Here is an 18,659-nt window from a genome sequence, read left to right as displayed (position 1 = left end):
CAGTCACAATTATCAGTGCGGAAGATAAGAAGAGGTTTTTCCCTAAGGAAAGAATGCTGCCGTCAGATCTTGAGCTAGTGAGCTATTGTAATAGTCGTATCAACGTTGAAGGAATGTTGAATGTTACTGCTGAATACCGTGCGAAAAAGTTAGTGCTGCCTTTGTACGTGTCAAATGTGCGCAAACACCCACTGCTAGGAAGGCAGTTGATTACTGGGATGCAGATTGGACTCAACGATGTTGCGTTTGCTACCGTTCACACGGTGGAAAGTTCTGCTACTTCTGCTTTACCGAAGATTACTCCTGCTGCAGTTAATTCATTGATTGAGAACATTCGCGTAGAATGTTTACGATAAATCGATTGGGAAAATAAAGGGTTTTCAAGCGAAATTATGTTTGAAACCTAATGCGAGGCCAATATACGTGAAGGCACGTCCTGTTCCGTTTTCTATGAGAGATGCTGTCGAGAAAGAGCTTGATACCCTGGTAGAAAATGGAGAAGGTGAACCATAGCACCTGGGCTATACCGATTGTTCCAATAATGAAGGCCAATAACAAAGTGAGACTTCGCGGTGATTTCAATGTTACGGTAAATCCAAGTTTGGAGGTCGACGATCATCCGTTGCCTACTATCGAAAAACTCTTCGCTACGGTTGCTGGAGGAGAGAAATTTACGAAAATTGATTTGACTCAAGCATATATGCAATTAGAGGTTAAGGAATGCGATCGCGAGATACTGACTCTAAGTACGCATAAGGGTTTGTATCGACCTACACGATTAATGTACGGTATTGCTTTTGCGCCTGCCATTTGGCAGAGGTTAATGGAACAAGTGCTGAACGGTATTCCTGGTGTGACCGTTTTCTTGGATGATATCCGGATTACGGGCCCGAACAATTTCGTCCATCTACAGAGACTAGAAGAGGTATTGAAACGTCTAAGCTCATACAATATGCGGATTCATATTGAAAAATGCCGGTTCTTTGCGAATGAAATCGAGTATTGTGGATATCTGATTGACAAAAATGGTATTCACAAAGTACGCAAAAAGATTGATGCTGTGCAAAACATGCCAGTGCCAGAAAACAAGGAGCAAGTACGCTCTTTTGTGGGATTGGTGAATTATTACGGTAGGTTCTTCCCGAACCTAAGTACGACGCTGTATCCCCTCAATAACCATCTGAAAAATACGGTTCCCTTCATCTGGTCGAAAGACTGTGCTGATGCGTTCAATGAGGTAAAGTGTGAGATGCAATCCGAAAAGATTTTGGCACATTACGATACTACTCTGCCGTTATTACTTGCTACTGATGCGTCACCGTATGGAGTGGGCGCAGTGCTAAGCCACGTATTTCCGGATGGTTCAGAGAGGCCAATCCAATACGCATCTCAGACACTTAACTCTACACAACAAGCATACAAACAAGTTGATCGAGAAGCTTACGCGATCATCTTTGGAGTACGTAAATTCAATCAGTACCTTTATGGTAGGAAGTTTCCGTTGATTACAGACAATGAACCGCTGAAACAAATATTCTCTGATACGAAGGGATTACCGAAAATGTCAGCGTTAAGAATGCAACTTTATGCAACTTTCCTACAGTCATTTAACTACAATATCCAGTTCCGCCCTACGAACCAACATGCTAATGCGGATGCTTTTTCGAGATTGCCATTGAAGGAGAGTACGCTTGATACAGTTATCGAAGAAAATGATTATCTGGAGGTGAACATTATCGAAACATTACCATTAACTGATGAAGAACTTGCGAAAGCTACTGCTACAGATCCTGACGTTAAAGTGTTAATGCAAGGGCTAAGAAATGGCAAGTCCGTTGGGCCTAAAGATCGTTTTGGAATCGATCAAGCTGAGTTTACAATCCAAAAAGGTTGTATTATGCGAGGAATAAGAGTCTACATTCCTCCAAGTTTGCGGAATAAGGTGTTAATCGAATTACACTCTACTCATTTTGGTATAACCAGATTGAAGAGCCTAGCCCGAGGATACGTGTGGTGGGAAGGCATCGATAGAAATATTCAGGATCTAGTGCGTAACTGCAGTTTATGTCAGACCAGCCGAGCTGAACCAGCTAAAGTTCCAACACATTGCTGGGATGTACCAACGAAGCCGTTTGAGCGAATACATGTAGATTTTGCTGGTCCGTTCAAGAATGTTTATTTCATCGTTTAGATAGATGCATATACCAAGTGGCCTGAAGTTCGAATCCTGAACAACATAACAACAGCTGCAACGATTCAGGTTTGCCGTAAATATTTTTCTACCTATGGAATACCGTCGGTATTTGTGACCGACCACGGTGTTCAGTTCACATCTGAAGAATTCCAGAAATTTTTGAAAAGGAATGGAGTCTACCATAAGATGGGCACACCATACCACCCTGCGACAAACGGACAGGCTGAAAGATTTGTCCAGACCCTGAAAGCAAAATTGAAGAGCCTGCAGTGTGACAAAGCCACGATGCATGCTGAACTCTGCAACATCCTGCTAGCTTATAGAAAAACAATTCACCCTGCTACCGGAAAATCGCCATCCATGATGCTGTTCAACCGCCAAATTCGGTCACGGTTGGATCTAACGATTCCTGATTACGATATTATGAAGAAACCTGTGGATGGAAAAGTGCGTGATCTTCAAGAGGGGGTGAGAGTTGCTGCGAGAGATTACTTCGAAAAGACGAAATGGAAGTATGGCGTGATTTCGGAAAAGTTGGGTAAACTCCACTACTACGTAAAGCTGGATGATGGAAGGACTTGGAAGCGCCACATAGACCAACTACGAGAAGTCGGTTCGAATCTACCGAGTGAACCATTTATACCTGCTACTCCTATGCCAGAGGAACCAGAAGAGCCGGTACAGCCAATTATTCCTGAACAAATTCCAGTCGTCTCTGGTTCTCCTTCGAATGAATCATTTCCACTACAATCTAAACATACGCCAATGTCTCATGTGTTGGTTAAGCCGGAGGATTCTCAACACTCTGTTCCTGTTCCTAGATATAATTGAAGTTATTCTCAAAATGTTCGTATTTCCTCACCTTCCCTATTTATAAAAATATAAAACTTGTTGGGCGTGTGTAGGTTATTGTTACCTAAACAAACCTCCAACAGAATGCAAACGATACTAATGTGCTGTCACCGGCCACTGAGATACTATGCGCACGTAACCACTGTGGTGTCGCCGGCATTCAGACGCTAGTTTTCGTACGTAACCACTGTGGTGTCGCCGGACGCCAAAGTGTTAATTACGAATTGAACAGCAGCAGAATGGACCGTGTAACATCGATCAAAGATTAAGAGGTAACAATGGATTGCAATCTAACGTTCAACGAACACATCGCTGCAACCACTGCAAAGGCTTGAAACTCTCTAATTAGGGATTTCCTTTCCTCAGGGTCGTTTAACCTGCTTCCGGTCACTTGCAAACAGCTGTTCCATCAGCAAAAAGGAGCAGTGTCGGTTTTCATTCTCCACAAGACCTACGCATTCCTTTGAAGCCACCAACTACACCCACAATCAACTATCTCTCAAAGGTTGAGCAATGCTAGCCAATTCCGCCGACCAATCGAGGACGAGGGCGACTCCTTTCGAGTCCGAAAAAACGGGAATTTCCAATAGGGGAGATAAATGTAATTTTCTTTTTTATTCCTTCCTTTTAAATCTACTCTTTGATTTCTTCTGACCCTATCCTATTTTCCCTATCACTTTTTCCTCTGTCCTAATTGTGACGTCATAAAATGTTATGCTTTTATACTTGCAGTACTTTTCGTGTATTCTTTCTCTTCTTTCTGTGTTCTTTCTCCGCGGTATTAACGGGAGCCCCGCTGTAGCCACCAAGAGTTGATCGGATTCTTCTGGTCCGGTATCCTGAATCGTCGCCGTCTCCGTCAATCATTCTTTTCTACAAATCCTGCCGGTCGTTTTCATTGAACGTATGCTGACGGGTTGTTACGTTGCCGGTGAATGTGAATGTTTTCATATGAATTGCATGGTATAATAACTGACGTAACGGAACGTGACGGGACGTGAACGTGACGTGGATGTTGTATGTGAATCGCACTTAACAATGGCGGATAGTTCAGTAGAACGTACTTTTTCCAAATGGCGGATACCCCACTTGTCGAAGAAGAAAAACGAAATATAAAAAAAAGGCCCGCCTTTTTTCTCTCTTCCGGTTCCCCTCTTCTTTTTATCTCTCCTATCTTTTCTCTTATAATTTATTTTATTTTTATAACAATCTTTCTCTATCTTCTCTATTCGATTTCGATGCACTCTGGCACTATTAAAATTTACTTTTTCCGGCGCGCACTTCCTATTTCCTTGATGGTGGAAAGTCGTTAGCCGGCACTATTCTTTACCGAGCTTTTCTTTTTTTTTTCTTTTTGTTTGAGTTCATTAATGTTTTGCCTAGTTGGCAGCTCTGTTGAATGACAGATGGTCCAATGCAAGGCGCCTCTATATGTACCAGGTGAAACAATCATATGAAATGCACTTTCAGCCATATTGGAAATGCTATCGGTATTGTTTACAAACAGCATCAGAAAGCTGCCGGCGGCTCTATACAAACTGCTACGACGCTTATTCGAACGATGCCTACTATGTTCGGGTTTCGCGAATTTATGTGAAAAAGAAAGAATGATTTTGTAGAATTTCATTCTCATATCCACTACTCACGCATGTGAAAATACAAAAATGGCGTATTCTAGCAATAACAAAACAAACAACCCCCGCTCCACAAACCGTAATCCCTTTCTTATTGAAGTGATGATGTTGCTTCACCTGTTATACATTGATATAAGCGCCTTGGTCCAACGAAGCGTATTTCGCGGTGGGCATTTTTACTCAGGGCTCACACCGTTCACTATTAGGCCAACTGTTCACAAGCAACAGGCGGTGGGTATTTATGGCGATTTTAATTAAAACATATCCGTTATGAAATATATGTTGGAATTTGGGTAGAGCCCAAATTAGTACTTGAAACCAACGGTTACAGGCTTTCGCAATTCTCGGTTTCATACGTCGAAACGCATCTGAATTCCGTGATATATACGCATTGAAGGCACTATATTGCTGTCTCGTTCGCAGTGTCCTAGGATATGGTGTTCAAGTCTGGGCCCCTTATTACGAAGTTCATATCGCTCGGACCGAAAGAGTTCAACGGAGCTTCGTTCGATATGCTACCATGGAGTAATCCGGTTAAATTACCTCCATACGAACATCGGTGTGGACTAATAAGCCTCGAGACGCTACGTGAGCAAAGAGAATAAAGGGTGTGTCACATCAAATTGCATCACGGAAAAAACGCTGTAGAAATTCGCCCAGTAGACCGATCCTTTTGAAAATTTTAGACAGTAAAATAAAAACTATTAAACATCTTTTGGCATTTTCTTTTTATTCATACTTCGAGCCCAAGCCCGTATGCTCACACCTTCCTCTTTACCCCGTCCATAAGGTTCTGTACAACGTCAGGTTGTAGTTTTTGACGTAGGACTACGTCTAACCGGAAGATATAGGGGGTGAAATGGAAATCTAGGCACTGAACAAGTAGGAAAAAATGCAAGATTTGGAACGCTTATAACTCGAGCATTTCTCAATAGATCGCAAAGGTTTTTGCATCAATTGATAGGAAATATATCTACGCATCTATCATAACGAATAACATTTCATTTTTCTTGAGATAAATAATTGAATAATTGTGAAATATCAAGCATTGTCAAAATGCACTATGTGCCCATTTTTTATTGGTCCATTATGTGCTCCTCAAATCGTACCGATCAAAACGGGCAACCAGAGCAGCAGCGAAATAGAATGAAGCACGATTGGAAAGGAAAAAGAAAAAAATGAACGAAACATTGGTCGCAGTCTCACACATGCGTAATTCTCGAGCCAGCCAGTCAGCTTAAAAATCCCCGCTCCGCTGCCGTAACGATCATTCTCATTCAAACCGTACACCACATCGGTTCGCATCACAACACATCAACAAACCAACCCAAGCAGCCATGTCTGGACATGGTAAAGGAGGAAAAGTGGAGGGAAAGGCAAAATCCCGCTCGAACCGTGTTGATCTGGAGTTCCCCGCAAGGGTAGCTAGGCCGAGCGCGTTAGTACCAGTGCACCAGTCCACCTAGCCGGCGTTATATAGTTTCGGCCGCCGAAGTGATCGAGTTAGCTGGCAAAGCTGCTCGCGACGATAAGAAAACCCGCATTCGGAACAGAACACATTCGGTTCGGTGGACATCAAGACAACAGGCAGTTGCAGCGAGTGGCGAGTGGCAAACGCAATCGCAAAACGGCATCAGGTAGCAGAAGAAAAAAGTTTGTTCTTTATACAAACTCTATTGGTGGCAAATCCAGAACAAGGCGGCATCGAGGGCGTTCGAAATGGTTTTTTTCAAAACCACGAGTACTAAGTTTTCTAAATTGGAACCATTCCATAAAACAAGGCGCTTTTCAGGGCCATTAAACCTTCCAAAAAAGAGTTTAGGAAATACAGTTCAATGCTTTCTAAAACATTATCCAAAATAATAATAAAACACAAATTGATTTTTTCATAATTTGTTTGCCAGGATCTGATGAGTATGTGAATTTGGCAGTTGTTCTGAGCTTATTGATAGTTGGGGACTTTCCTGATTATACAATTTTCACACATTCTTAAATTGTTTCCAGATTGAAAGTACAGTAATTTACAATTAGTTCGACATTTAGATAATTGGACGGACATGTAATGCGACTTATATAGTTGGACATTTTTATAAACATAGAGATCCAAATTATGACCCCACATTGAAAGTCGACACTGTACCACTGTTATCGCAAATGTTCAATTATAAGTTAAAATCGCCTCCAATGCGACACTGAGTGGCGCTTCGGCACGTCGCATTGAATGTAATTTACTGTACAACATGTCACAAAGCTGGATGGGAAGAAATTTTCCAACTGTGAAAGCTGTGGCGAGTGGCAACAAATCGCTAAACAGGAAGGTTTAGCCGAACAAGATGGGGATATCGAGTGACAACAAAACAATAAACTCTTTAGATTGAAGATAATTTTGTGATCCTGAAAAGGACCCTTTTTAGCCTGCATGTGAATGCAACGAGCGAACAAATCGTAATGAATGTATTTTTTTGCCATCGCTCCCTTTTAACGCTCATTCGTTCGTCTCGTTGGACTCGCCCCTCTGGCTGAGTCTGCCGATTTGTCTCTATCCTGTGAGTGTGTACCGCTAGAGTATAAAACACGCGGACCCTAAAAAAATATCTTATTTTCTTTCAAACCGTAAACCCGTGTGGTTGTACGGCATCGGCATCGTGGACGTAACAAAGGAGGACAAGTTAAGGGAAAGGCAAAGTCCCACTCGAACCGTGCAGGTGTGCCGTTCCCCGTAGGTGTATCCGCCAATTGCTCAGCAAGGGTAGATAGGCCGAGCGCGTTAGTACCAGTGCACCAGTCCACCTAGCCGGCGTTATATAGTTTCGGCCGCCGAAGTGATCGAGTTGGCTGGTAAAGCTGCTCGCGACGATAAGAAAACCCGCATTCGGAACAGAACACATTCGGTTCGGTGGACATCAAGACAACAGGCAGTTGCAGCGAGTGGCGAGTGGCAAACGCAATCGCAAAACGGCATCAGGTAGCAGAAGAAAAAAGTTTGTTCTTTATACAAACTGCTTTGGTGGCAAATCCAGAACAAGGCGGCATCGAGGGTGTTCGCAATGGTTTTTTTCAAAACCACGAGTACTAAGTTTTCTAAATTGGAACCATTCCATAAAACAAGGCGCTTTTCAGGGCCAATAAACCTTCCAAAAAAGAGTTTAGGAAATGCAGTTCAATGCTTTCTAAAACATATCCAAAATAATAATAAAACACAAATTGATTTTTTCATAATTTGTTTGCCAGGATATGATGAGTATGTGAATTTGGCAGTTGTTCTGAGCTTATTGAATTTCACCAATTCTTAAATTTCTTCTAGATTGAAAGTACAGTAATTTACACTTATCTCGACATTTAGCTAATTGGACGGACCTGTAATGCGACATATTTAGTTGGACATTTTTGTAAACATAGAGTTCGGGGTCCAAATTATGACCCCACATTGAAAGTTGACACTGTATCACTGTCATCGCAAATGTTCAATTACAGGTTAAAATTACCTCCAATCCGATACTGAGTGGTGGTAATGCGACGTGCCATTGAATGTAATTTACTGTAAAATATGTCACAAACTGGATGGGAAGAAATTTTCCAACTGTGAAAGCTGTGGCGAGTGGCAAATGCAATCGCTAAACAGAAAGGTTTAGCCGAACAAGATGGGGATATCGAGTGATAACAAAATAATAAACTCTTTAGATTGAAGATAATTTTGTGATCCTGAAAAGGACCCTTTTTAGCCTGCATGTGAATTCAACGAGCGAACAAATCGTAATGAATGTATTTTCTTCTTCTTCTTCTTTGTTTTTAAGAGGCTTTAAACTTTGCAGTTCATTCGCCTCTAGCCCAGTGAAGAGCCACAATAAGACCAGCCCAGAGGGGACTGGCGAAAAGGGAAACCAAAAACAAAATAACATCCATCAGATCTGTCCGCTCGATTTTCGAGTCAAGAAGAAGGTAGGAAGGGATCCTATGCTTCATAAGATATTTAATATAAGCTGTAAAGGGAAGTAAGTATTTAATGATCCGAGGACCAAAGCGGTAACGAAGCACAAGTGACCCAGCGAAAGGCGTGCTCCAAAAACAAAAAAAAACAAAAAGGCCCTTCTCAGGAGGATAGGAAGGAAAGGAGTGGTAAGGATTTGGGTGGGATTAAAAGGAATGGATTAGGGAGGAGTGACATGGGTAGGAAAAAGGGGAAGGAGTGGGATAGGTATGGCTTCTGAAATTGTAAATTAGTTAGTTGGCATTTGTTAGTAATTTATTCATTTTTGACGTAGGACTACGTCTTTCATTTCTATACCGGGGTGTAAAATCAAAGTTTCGAAAACGAAAGCGTTACGCCGGAGACCGAGATTTTGAGCGTTAATAGCTCCTAAACAACTGAACGAAATGGTATGATAAACACTTCATTCGAAAGATAAAATGTCTACGCGTTATATACTTGTTACTTTTTGATCCAAAAACTTGTTTCAATAGTCTTAAAATTGCTTTCAAAACAGGCTATTGAAATCACCAATCGGTATATAAGCGAGCGGCGCTCGGAAATCCACTCAGTTCTAATTGAACAGCGATTGGAGCATGTTGTCGCTGTTGCGGTGAAGCTCTTTATTTATCATGAAAGCGCGGATGAACGGTGTCACCAAGAGCCTGTTTGTGCACCATAGGCCAGAAGGGAATCTATCAGGAGGAGAGTGATGCCACAAACGGTTCCCTGGGAAGACATTGCTACACACACATACACGCGCGGCTATTAACAGGTGGTTATCGAGTTGGCATTAACCACTGGTGGGCTTCCAGTATCGAGGAAAATGTGGAAATATCTAATCGTTACTGAGAATAATCTGCCAGTTCCTCTGGGAATTTTCAAAATATATTCATGTGAAAGAGTTTAATTGAATGTTTTCTATCCATGTTACACTGTGACCAAATATGTTTCAATCAAGTGCAATTAACAGGTTGTTATCGAGTTGGCATTAACCACTGGTGGGCTTCCAGTATCGAGGAAAATGTGGAAATATCTAATCGTTACTTAAAATAATCTGCCAGTTCCTTTGGGAATTTTCAAAATATATTCATGTGAAAGAGTTTAATTGAATGTTTTCTATCCATGTAACACTGTGACCAAATATGTTTCAATCAAGTGCTATTAACAGGTGGTTGTCGAGTTGGCATTAACCACTGGTGGGCTTCCAGTATCGAGGAAAATGTGGAAATATCTAATCGTTACTGAAAATAATCTGCCAGTTCCTTTGGGAATTTTCAAAATATATTCATGTGAAAGAGTTTGATTGAATGTTTTCTATCCATGTTACACTGTGACCAAATATGTTTCAATCAAGTGCTATTAACAGGTGGTTATCGAGTTGGCATTAACCAATGGTAGGCTTCCAGTATCGAGGAAAATGTGGAAATATCTAATCGTTACTGAAAATAATCTGCCAGTTCCTTTGGGAATTTTCAAAATATATTCATGTGAAAGAGTTTAATTGAATGTTTTGTATCCATGTAACACTGTGACCAAATACATTTGGTTTTGTGGCTTTTCAATCAATCGCAATTAACAGGATAGCTTCAGAAGATTATTCTTCCCCATCAGTAGGATATTTCCGTATCCAATATTGTATGCGCCCGAAATCGATTATTGCTCAGTCGCCGAAAGTTCCCAGCTCAGAGAGTTCATTCCCCTCTAGTTTGCCTTCCAAATTGCCATCGTAAACCACACCTTCTCTCGATTCAATCACACACAAAAAGCATACTTAAGCGATATTCTGGTGGTGAGACACATTCATTTTTCGTGAGGACATCGACAAGACAACATCGTTGCCTAACGTGCTGGAGGAGGTGGACGGCGAAGGATCGACACATACACGCGCAGAACTCTTTCCGTTAGGATGCCATTCAGCATCGAGAAAGTTCCGGAAAGATCTAATCATTGCTGGAAAATAATCTGCCAGTTCCTTTGGGAATTTTCAAAATATATTCATGTGAAAGAGTTTAATTGAATGTTTTCTATCCATGTTACAGTGTGACCAAATATGTTTCAACCAAGTGCTATTAACAGGTGGTTATCGAGTTGGCATTAACCACTGGTGGGCTTCCAGTATCGAGGAAAATGTGGAAATATCTAATCGTTACTGAAAATAATCTGCCAGTTCCTTTGGGAATTTTCAAAATATATTCATGTGAAAGAATTTAATTGAATGTTTTCTATCCATGTAACACTGTGACCAAATATGTTTCAATAAAGTGCTATTAACAGGTGGTTATCGAGTTGGCATTAACCACTGGTGGGCTTCTTCCAGTATCGAGGAAAATGTGGAAATAACTAATCGTTACTGAAAATAATCTGCCAGTTCCTCTGGGAATTTTCAAAATATATTCATGTGACAGAGTTTAATTGAACGTTTTCTATCCATGTTACACTGTGACCAAATATGTTTCAATCAAGTGCTATTAACAGGTGGTTATCGAGTTGGCATTAACCACTGGTGGGCTTCCAGTATCGAGGAAAATGTGGAAATATCTAATCGTTACTGAAAATAATCTGCCAGTTCCTTTGGGAATTTTCAAAATATATTCATGTGAAAGAGTTTAATTGAATGTTTTCTATCCATGTAACACTGTGACCAAATACATTTGGTTTTGTGGTTTTTCAATCAATCGCAATTAACAGGATAGCTTCAGAAGATTATTCTTCCACATCAGTAGGATATTTCCGTATCCAATATTGTATGCGCCCGCAATCGATTATTGCTCAGTCGCCGAAAGTTCCGAGCTCAGAGAGTTCATTCCCCTCTAGTATGCCTTCCAAATTGCCATCGTAAACCACACCTTCTCTCGATTCAATCACACACAAAAAGCATACTTAAGCGATATTCTGGTGGTGAGACACATTCATTTTTCGTGAGGACATCGACAAGACAACATCGTTGCCTAACGTGCTGGAGGAGGTGGACGGCGAAGGATCGACACATACACGCGCAGAACTCTTTCCGTTAGGATGCCATTCAGCATCGAGAAAGTTCCGGAAAGATCTAATCATTGCTGGAAAATAATCTGCCAGTTCCTTTGGGAATTTTCAAAATATATTCATGTGAAAGAGTTTAATTGAATGTTTTCTATCCATGTAACACTGTGACCAAATATGTTTCAATCAAGTGCTATTAACAGGTGGTTATCGAGTTGGTATTAACCACTGGTGGGCTTCCAGTATCGAGGAAAATGTGGAAATAACTAATCGTTACTGAAAATAATCTGCCAGTTCCTTTGGGAATTTTCAAAGTATATTCATGTGAAAGAGTTTAATTGAATGTTTTCTATCCATGTAACACTGTGACCAAATATGTTTCAATCAAGTGCTATTAACAGGTGGTTATCGAGTTGGCATTAACCACTGGTGGGCTTCCAGTATCGAGGAAATGTGGAAATATCTAATCGTTACTGAAAATAATCTGCCAGTTCCTCTGGGAATTTTCAAAATATATTCATGTGAAAGAATTTAATTGAATGTTTTCTATCCATGTAACACTGTGACCAAATATGTTTCAATCAAGTGCTATTAACAGGTGGTTATCGAGTTGGAATTAACCACTGGTGGGCTTCCAGTATCGAGGAAAATGTGGAAATAACTAATCGTTACTGAAAATAATCTGCCAGTTCCTCTGGGAATTTTCAAAATATATTCATGTGAAAGAGTTTAATTGAATGTTTTCTATCCATGTAACACTGTGACCAAATACATTTGGTTTTGTGGTTTTTCAATCAATCGCAATCAACAGGATAGCTTCTGAAGATTATTCTTCCCCATCAGTAGGATATTTCCGTATCCAATATTGGATGCATAAAACCTTGTGCCTCCAACGTAACGCTCTCGTTTTCGAAGTTCTCCAAATATTCATTCATTCAGAATGAATTCAGATTCAACTTCATACAAATGATCTCTATATCAACGAGAGTCCTACGTCACCCTTGCGGTTATACCATAGATATAACCCACTTCCTGTTTTTTGCCATCGCTCCCTTTGAACGCTCATTCGTTCGTCTCGTTGGACTCGCCCCTCTGGCTGAGTCTGCCGATTTGTCTCTATCCTGTGAGTGTGTACCGCTAGAGTATAAAACACGCGGACCCCAAATAAATATCTTATTTTCTTTCAAACCGTAAACCCGTGTGGTTGTACGGCATCGGCATCGTGGACGTAACAAAGGAGGACAAGTTAAGGGAAAGGCAAAGTCTCACTCGAACCGTGCAAGTCTCCAGTTCCCTGTTGGTCGCATTCACTGATTGCTCCGCAAGGGTAACTAGGCCGAACGGATTGGTGCCGGAGCACCAGTATACCTAACAGCGATTATAGAGTTTCGGCCGTCGGAGTGCTCGAGTTGGCTTTCAAAGCTGCTCACGACAATCAGAAAACCCGCATCAAGAACAGAGCAGCTTCGGTTCGGCGCTCATCAAGGCAACAATTAGTTTCAGTGAGTGGTAAAGTGTTTCTCCGGCACGTCGCATTAAATGTAATTTACTGAACAACATGTCACAAGCTGGATGGGAAGAAATTTTCCAACTGTGAAAGCTGTGGCGAGTGGCAAACGCAATAGCTAAACAGGAAGGTTTAGCCGAACAAGATGGGAATATCGAGTGATAACAAAAACACAACACCAAAGGTTCTTTTCAGAACCCCCAACATTTTCATAAAGAGTAAACAGTAAACTAATCCATTTTTCAGGTAGATAGGTAGGTATTCACGTAGGAGAAGAAAATAAAACAATATATTTAAAATATATATTTAACAAAAGCTGTCTCCTTTGTATAGTCCTACGTCACTCCGGTTATGTCCCCGACATTACCCACCCGTCTTTTTTACATGTATATATATTTTATTTAATTTTATTTTCTTTTATATATGTATACACATACACATATTTATATGTATTTAAAAAGTATTGAGTGTCAGGAATCGCCATCAATCCCACTGAGTGAAATGGAGGACAACTCCCGGCCTTTAGAGAAAATATAATATTAGACTAGGAACCGCCACTCACCCTACCATCTCCAAAAATAAGGTGAGAGTCGGTTTCCGGTCCTACGATTATGATGTGAAAGTTATTTAAAGAAATAATGCGATTAAATATAATATAGATGAGTGAAAGCCTAGAGACCGCCCTCGGTCCTACCTCTCCCTCAATAAGGCGGTGGCTCCAGGTCTTTCGATTTGATGGAAAGTATGGTAAGAAATAGATAACATATATCTAGCATGAGAGTTTTGGAGCATCATCCGCTCTACCCTCTTCAATAATAAAGCGGATGATAACTCCTGGCCTCTCAATTTAACTAAGATAATCGTAGAATTGTTGTAAGAATGCTGAAAAGTAAAGGTTATAATAATGTAATGATTACAGCGTAGGTTTAATGAAAGAAATTATTTATTTGTTCTATTATTACCCTTTGGGGGGCTAGAATTTTTCCTGTTGTGAGTGTTGTTAGTGTTGATGTTATTTTTGGTTGGAGTAGATTGGCTTGAACTGTCAGCCTGTGATTGTTGATTATTAGTGTGTGAGTGTCTATTGCTAGCGTGTGTGTTTTGGTTGTTGTGAGTGTTGGTTCTTTCAGTTGTATGTTCGTTTCGTATACGTTTCCTTTGACTTTCTTTAGTTTGTTTATTTTCCTCATCAGAAGACTTATGTTCTTCTGAAGATGTTCCCTTGTTCGAAATTTTCCTTTTATTCTTTTTCTTTATTTCTATATATTCCATTGAATTGTCTGAATCCTCATTAGTTTCCCTATTCTGTTCTTCTTCGGTTTCCATATTTTTCTGTTCCTCTTCTTCATCTTCTGATACTTCCGAATCTTCTTCCGATTCTTCAATTGAGTTAACCGATTCATCTTCGGAATGGACGGATGGGCTCTCGTCCTGAGGGGAATTATTAGAAGTGCATTGGCATTTGCACTGTGTGCAGCCGCCAACAGCATATTTAGCAATGTCCAGTCTGTCTTTAAGGACACTGGAGTAGGTAGTTTCATTATTCTGGAAATTGAAGATTTCTCGGGCTTCCTTGTAGGAAATTCCCTAGTCAATCCGTATTTTGGTAATTTTATTTTCAGTTATCCATACTGGGCACATCCTACTAGAAGAGGAATGATTACCCTTGCAGTTGACACAATATGCAGAAGATTTGCAAATTTTATTTCCTGACTTTTTTATTTGGTGCTCTTGGCCGCAATTAATGCATAGTGGATTGTCACGCTTACACCGTTTAGTGGTGTGTCCAAAGCGGAAGCATTGAAAGCATTGCATGGGATTTGAATAAAAATTCCTTGTCCCAGCACGAATGAAACCGAAGTAGATAAATTCGGGGATTACTGTTCCACGAATTGTCAAAATAAGCGTCGGAGTTGGTATAATTGCATCATTATCTTTTCTGGTAATTCGCTTGACGTTGATCACTTTCTGATCTGCAAGCTCCTTTACCAGTTCAGACTCGGTTAAATCTAAAACATCACGGCAAGTGACAACGCATTTGCGTTGGTTGAGTACCGGATGGCTAATTATCTCAATTGGAGTGTTGTCAATCAATTTAGTAATTTCAAGAAGCTTACCTAAATGTTCCTGGTTTCGTACTGGAAGGATGTATTGGATCCTGTTTTTGTCGTCTCTTTGAGGTCTGGCCTCATTTAAAGATGATTTGATCACACTGTTGATCGTTTTGCTGACAGTAAACGGGTTGGTGGGGAGGACATTGTCCCCTTTAGCTCGAAGAAGTAAAATTTCCATAGGAACACACTCCGGATCAATCCACCTTGGGAGGGGCGGCCTGGTAGACTTCCCCTGATACAGATTGGTAGCTCGGCCTCCTGGAGGCCCGGAGCTACTGGAAGGCATTTTGTCGCCTGGCTATACCCAGGGTATAGCCGGCAAAATGGTCAAACTGTTCACTAGAACACTTGTGAGAAAGGCTAATACTTCTGGATGTGAACAGGAAAAAGCCCTTACTGGGAGAAAACACACGAAATAAGCACAAGAGCACAAACAGTAAGTGTCCTTACTTTCACTTTTATACTTATGATCTTCAGCCTATCAGACTATTTTCCTAGAAATAGTTCACATTAATTTTCTTTTTATTTTCTTATTTCACTTTTCTTCCTAACTACTTATCGCACTCACTTTTCATGTCCCAAAACACAAACGCTAGCAACGTGAAAAACCCCTAATCACTGCCGCGAGAACGTTCTGGAACCTGCAAAAAGTAGCGTGGGGAACGCTAAAAAGCGCGCCCCTTTTTCGCCGTTAAATAGATGCAACGGATGATGGAAGAGATGTGGGAGAACGAGAAATTAACCGCCGTTGCGGCAATATGTAATCCTTATGATGGTTTTGTCCTTCTTTTCCAAGGGGCGCCAAAAACACGACCGAATCGGTTGAATGTCAGTAGCACCTTGAATGTATTTTTTTGCCATCGCTCCCTTTTAACGCTCATTCGTTCGTCTCGTTGGACTCGCCCCTCTGGCTGAGTCTGCCGATTTGTCTCTATCCTGTGAGTGTGTACCGCTAGAGTATAAAACACGCGGACCCCAAAAAAATATCTTATTTTCTTTCAAACCGTATACCCGTGTGGTTGTACGTCATCGGCATCGTGGACGTAACAAAGGAGGACAAGTTAAGGGAAAGGCAAAGTCTCACTCGAACCGAGCAGGTCTCCAGTTCCCTGTTGGTCGCATTCACTGATTGCTCCGCAAGGGTAACTAGGCCGAACGGATTGGTGCCGGAGCACCAGTATACCTAACAGCGATTATAGAGTTTCGGCCGTCGGAGTGCTTGAGTTGGCTTGCAAAGCTGCTCACGACAATCAGAAAACCCGCATCAAGAACAGAGCAGCTTAGTTTCAGTGAGTGGCAAAGTGTTTCTCCGGCACGTCGCATTAAATGTAATTCACTGAACAACATGTCACAAGCTGGATGGGAAGAAATTTTCCAACTGTGAAAGCTGTGGCGAGTGGCAAACGCAATAGCTAAACAGGAAGGTTTAACCGAACAAGATGGGAATATCGAGTGATAACAAAAACACAATACCAAAGGTTCTTTTTAGAACCATCAACATATTCATAAAGAGTAAACAGTAAACTAATCCATTTTTCAGGTAGATAGGTAGGTATTCACGTAGGAGAAGAAAATAAAACAATATATTTAAAAAGCTGTCCCCTTTGTATAGTCCTACGTCACATTACCCACCCGTCTTTTTTTTAACAGAAATCCATTTTCTCTTGAAGTCCGCCTCCGATTTGACAACTTTTGGGTTCTTCCGGAGGGCATGCTTCATAATCGCCCAATATTTCTCTATTGGGCGAAGCTCCGGCGCGTTGGGCGGGTTCATTTCCTTTGGCACGAAGGTGACCTCATTGGCTTCGTACCACTCCAACACGTCCTTTGAATAGTGGAACGAAGCGAAATCCGGCCAGAAGATGGTCGGACCCTCGTGCTGCTTCAATAGTGGCAGTAAGCGCTTCTGTAGGCACTCCTTAAGGTAAACCTGCCCGTTTACCGTGTCGGTCATCACGAAGGGGGAGCTCCGCTTTCCGCAAGAGCATATCGCTTGCCACACCATGTACTTTTTGGCAAACTTGGATAGTTTCTGCTTGCGAATCTCCTCCGGAACGTTGAATTTGTCCTCTGCGGAGAAGAACAACAGGCCCGGCAGCTGACGAAAGTCCGCTTTGACGTAGGTTTCGTCGTCCATTACCAGGCAATGCGGCTTCGTCAGCATTTCGGTGTACAGCTTCCGGGCTCGCGTCTTCCCCACCATGTTTTGCCTTTCGTCGCAGTTAGGAGCCTTCTGAACCTTGTATGTACGCAGGCCCTCCCGCTGCTTGGTCCGCTGGACGAATGAACTTGACAAATTCAGCTTATTGGCGACATCCCGGACCGAACTTCTCGGATCACGTCTAAACTGCTTAACTACGCGTTTGTGATCTTTTTCACTGACGGAGCATCCATGCCGTTCTTCACCTTCCGGTCGATGGTTAGGTTCTCGAAGTATCGTTTTAGTACTCTGCTGACCGTGGATTGGACGATTCCCAGCATCTTACCGATGTCCCGATGTGACAACTCCGGATTCTCGAAATGAGTGCACAGGATTAATTCACGACACTCTTTTTCGTTCGACGACATTTTTCCAAATTTACGAAAAATTTACAGTGAAGCATGGCCAACGTGATCTATACACTCTTACCTGATTATAAGCGAAAGCTGAAAATATAATTCCTAAAAATTAAATTTCTACAGCGTTTTTTCCGTGATGCAATTTGATGTGACACACCCTTTACCTACGGAGATATTTGCGTTCGATTGACCTAGCAACCGAATCGACTGCCCAGATCTAATAGAATAGGGCAAATATTATAAGAGTTTTCAGTCTGTGCAGCATTATAGCTGAAGACGTAGTAAATAAATAAATAAATAAATAAATCAAAAGAGTTGTGCACTCCGGTCCTTCCGTGAATACGATCACTGTCCAAAACACGACATTGAAATCGTTTTCGGTGATTTGAACGCTCAGGTCGTCAAAGCGAAGGGTTCCGACCGGTATTTGGTAGGTTCAGCGCCCATCCGCGAACTAACGAAAACGGTCTAAGACTTACCAACTTCGCTGCCTCTAAGAACATGGACATACGTAGCACCTTCCAGCACAGCCTCCAATACTGTTACACCTGGAGATCACCCCAGCAAACAGAAATACAAACAGACCACGTTTTGATCGATTGTCGGCACTTCTCGGATATCATCGACGTCAGAACCTATCGTGGCACTAACACCGATTCAGACCACTTCCTGGTGACGATCAAACAGCGTTCTAAACCGTGAGTCGTCAATAATATAAGACGCCAGCACTCACCACGATACCACCTACAACTACTGCAGGAGCCGAACGTTTCTGCAACATACTCGCACCGTTTTAAAACTGCGTTACCGGGGGTAGACGAACTGGATGCTGCCCCCAAAATGAATG

The 18,659-nt window shown here is 41.6% G+C and overlaps 1 protein-coding gene across 1 annotated transcript; it reads left to right on the top strand.

Annotated features, from left to right (window-relative positions):
- Positions 1–493: 493 nt before the first annotated feature.
- LOC129761276 (uncharacterized protein K02A2.6-like) lies at positions 494–3,315 on the top strand. Its single transcript, XM_055758989.1, has 3 exons — positions 494–2,146; positions 2,192–2,872; positions 3,130–3,315. Exons 1-3 carry the CDS (start codon positions 494–496, stop codon positions 3,313–3,315), a joined length of 2,520 nt encoding a protein of 839 aa, XP_055614964.1.
- Positions 3,316–18,659: the final 15,344 nt, after the last annotated feature.

Source organism: Toxorhynchites rutilus, chromosome 1 (assembly GCF_029784135.1).
Source record: "Toxorhynchites rutilus septentrionalis strain SRP chromosome 1, ASM2978413v1, whole genome shotgun sequence".
In the NCBI taxonomy this organism is placed as follows: Eukaryota; Metazoa; Arthropoda; class Insecta; order Diptera; family Culicidae; genus Toxorhynchites; species Toxorhynchites rutilus.
Note: the sequence above shows the minus strand (reverse complement) of the source record. Positions and strands in the feature narration are given on the sequence as shown.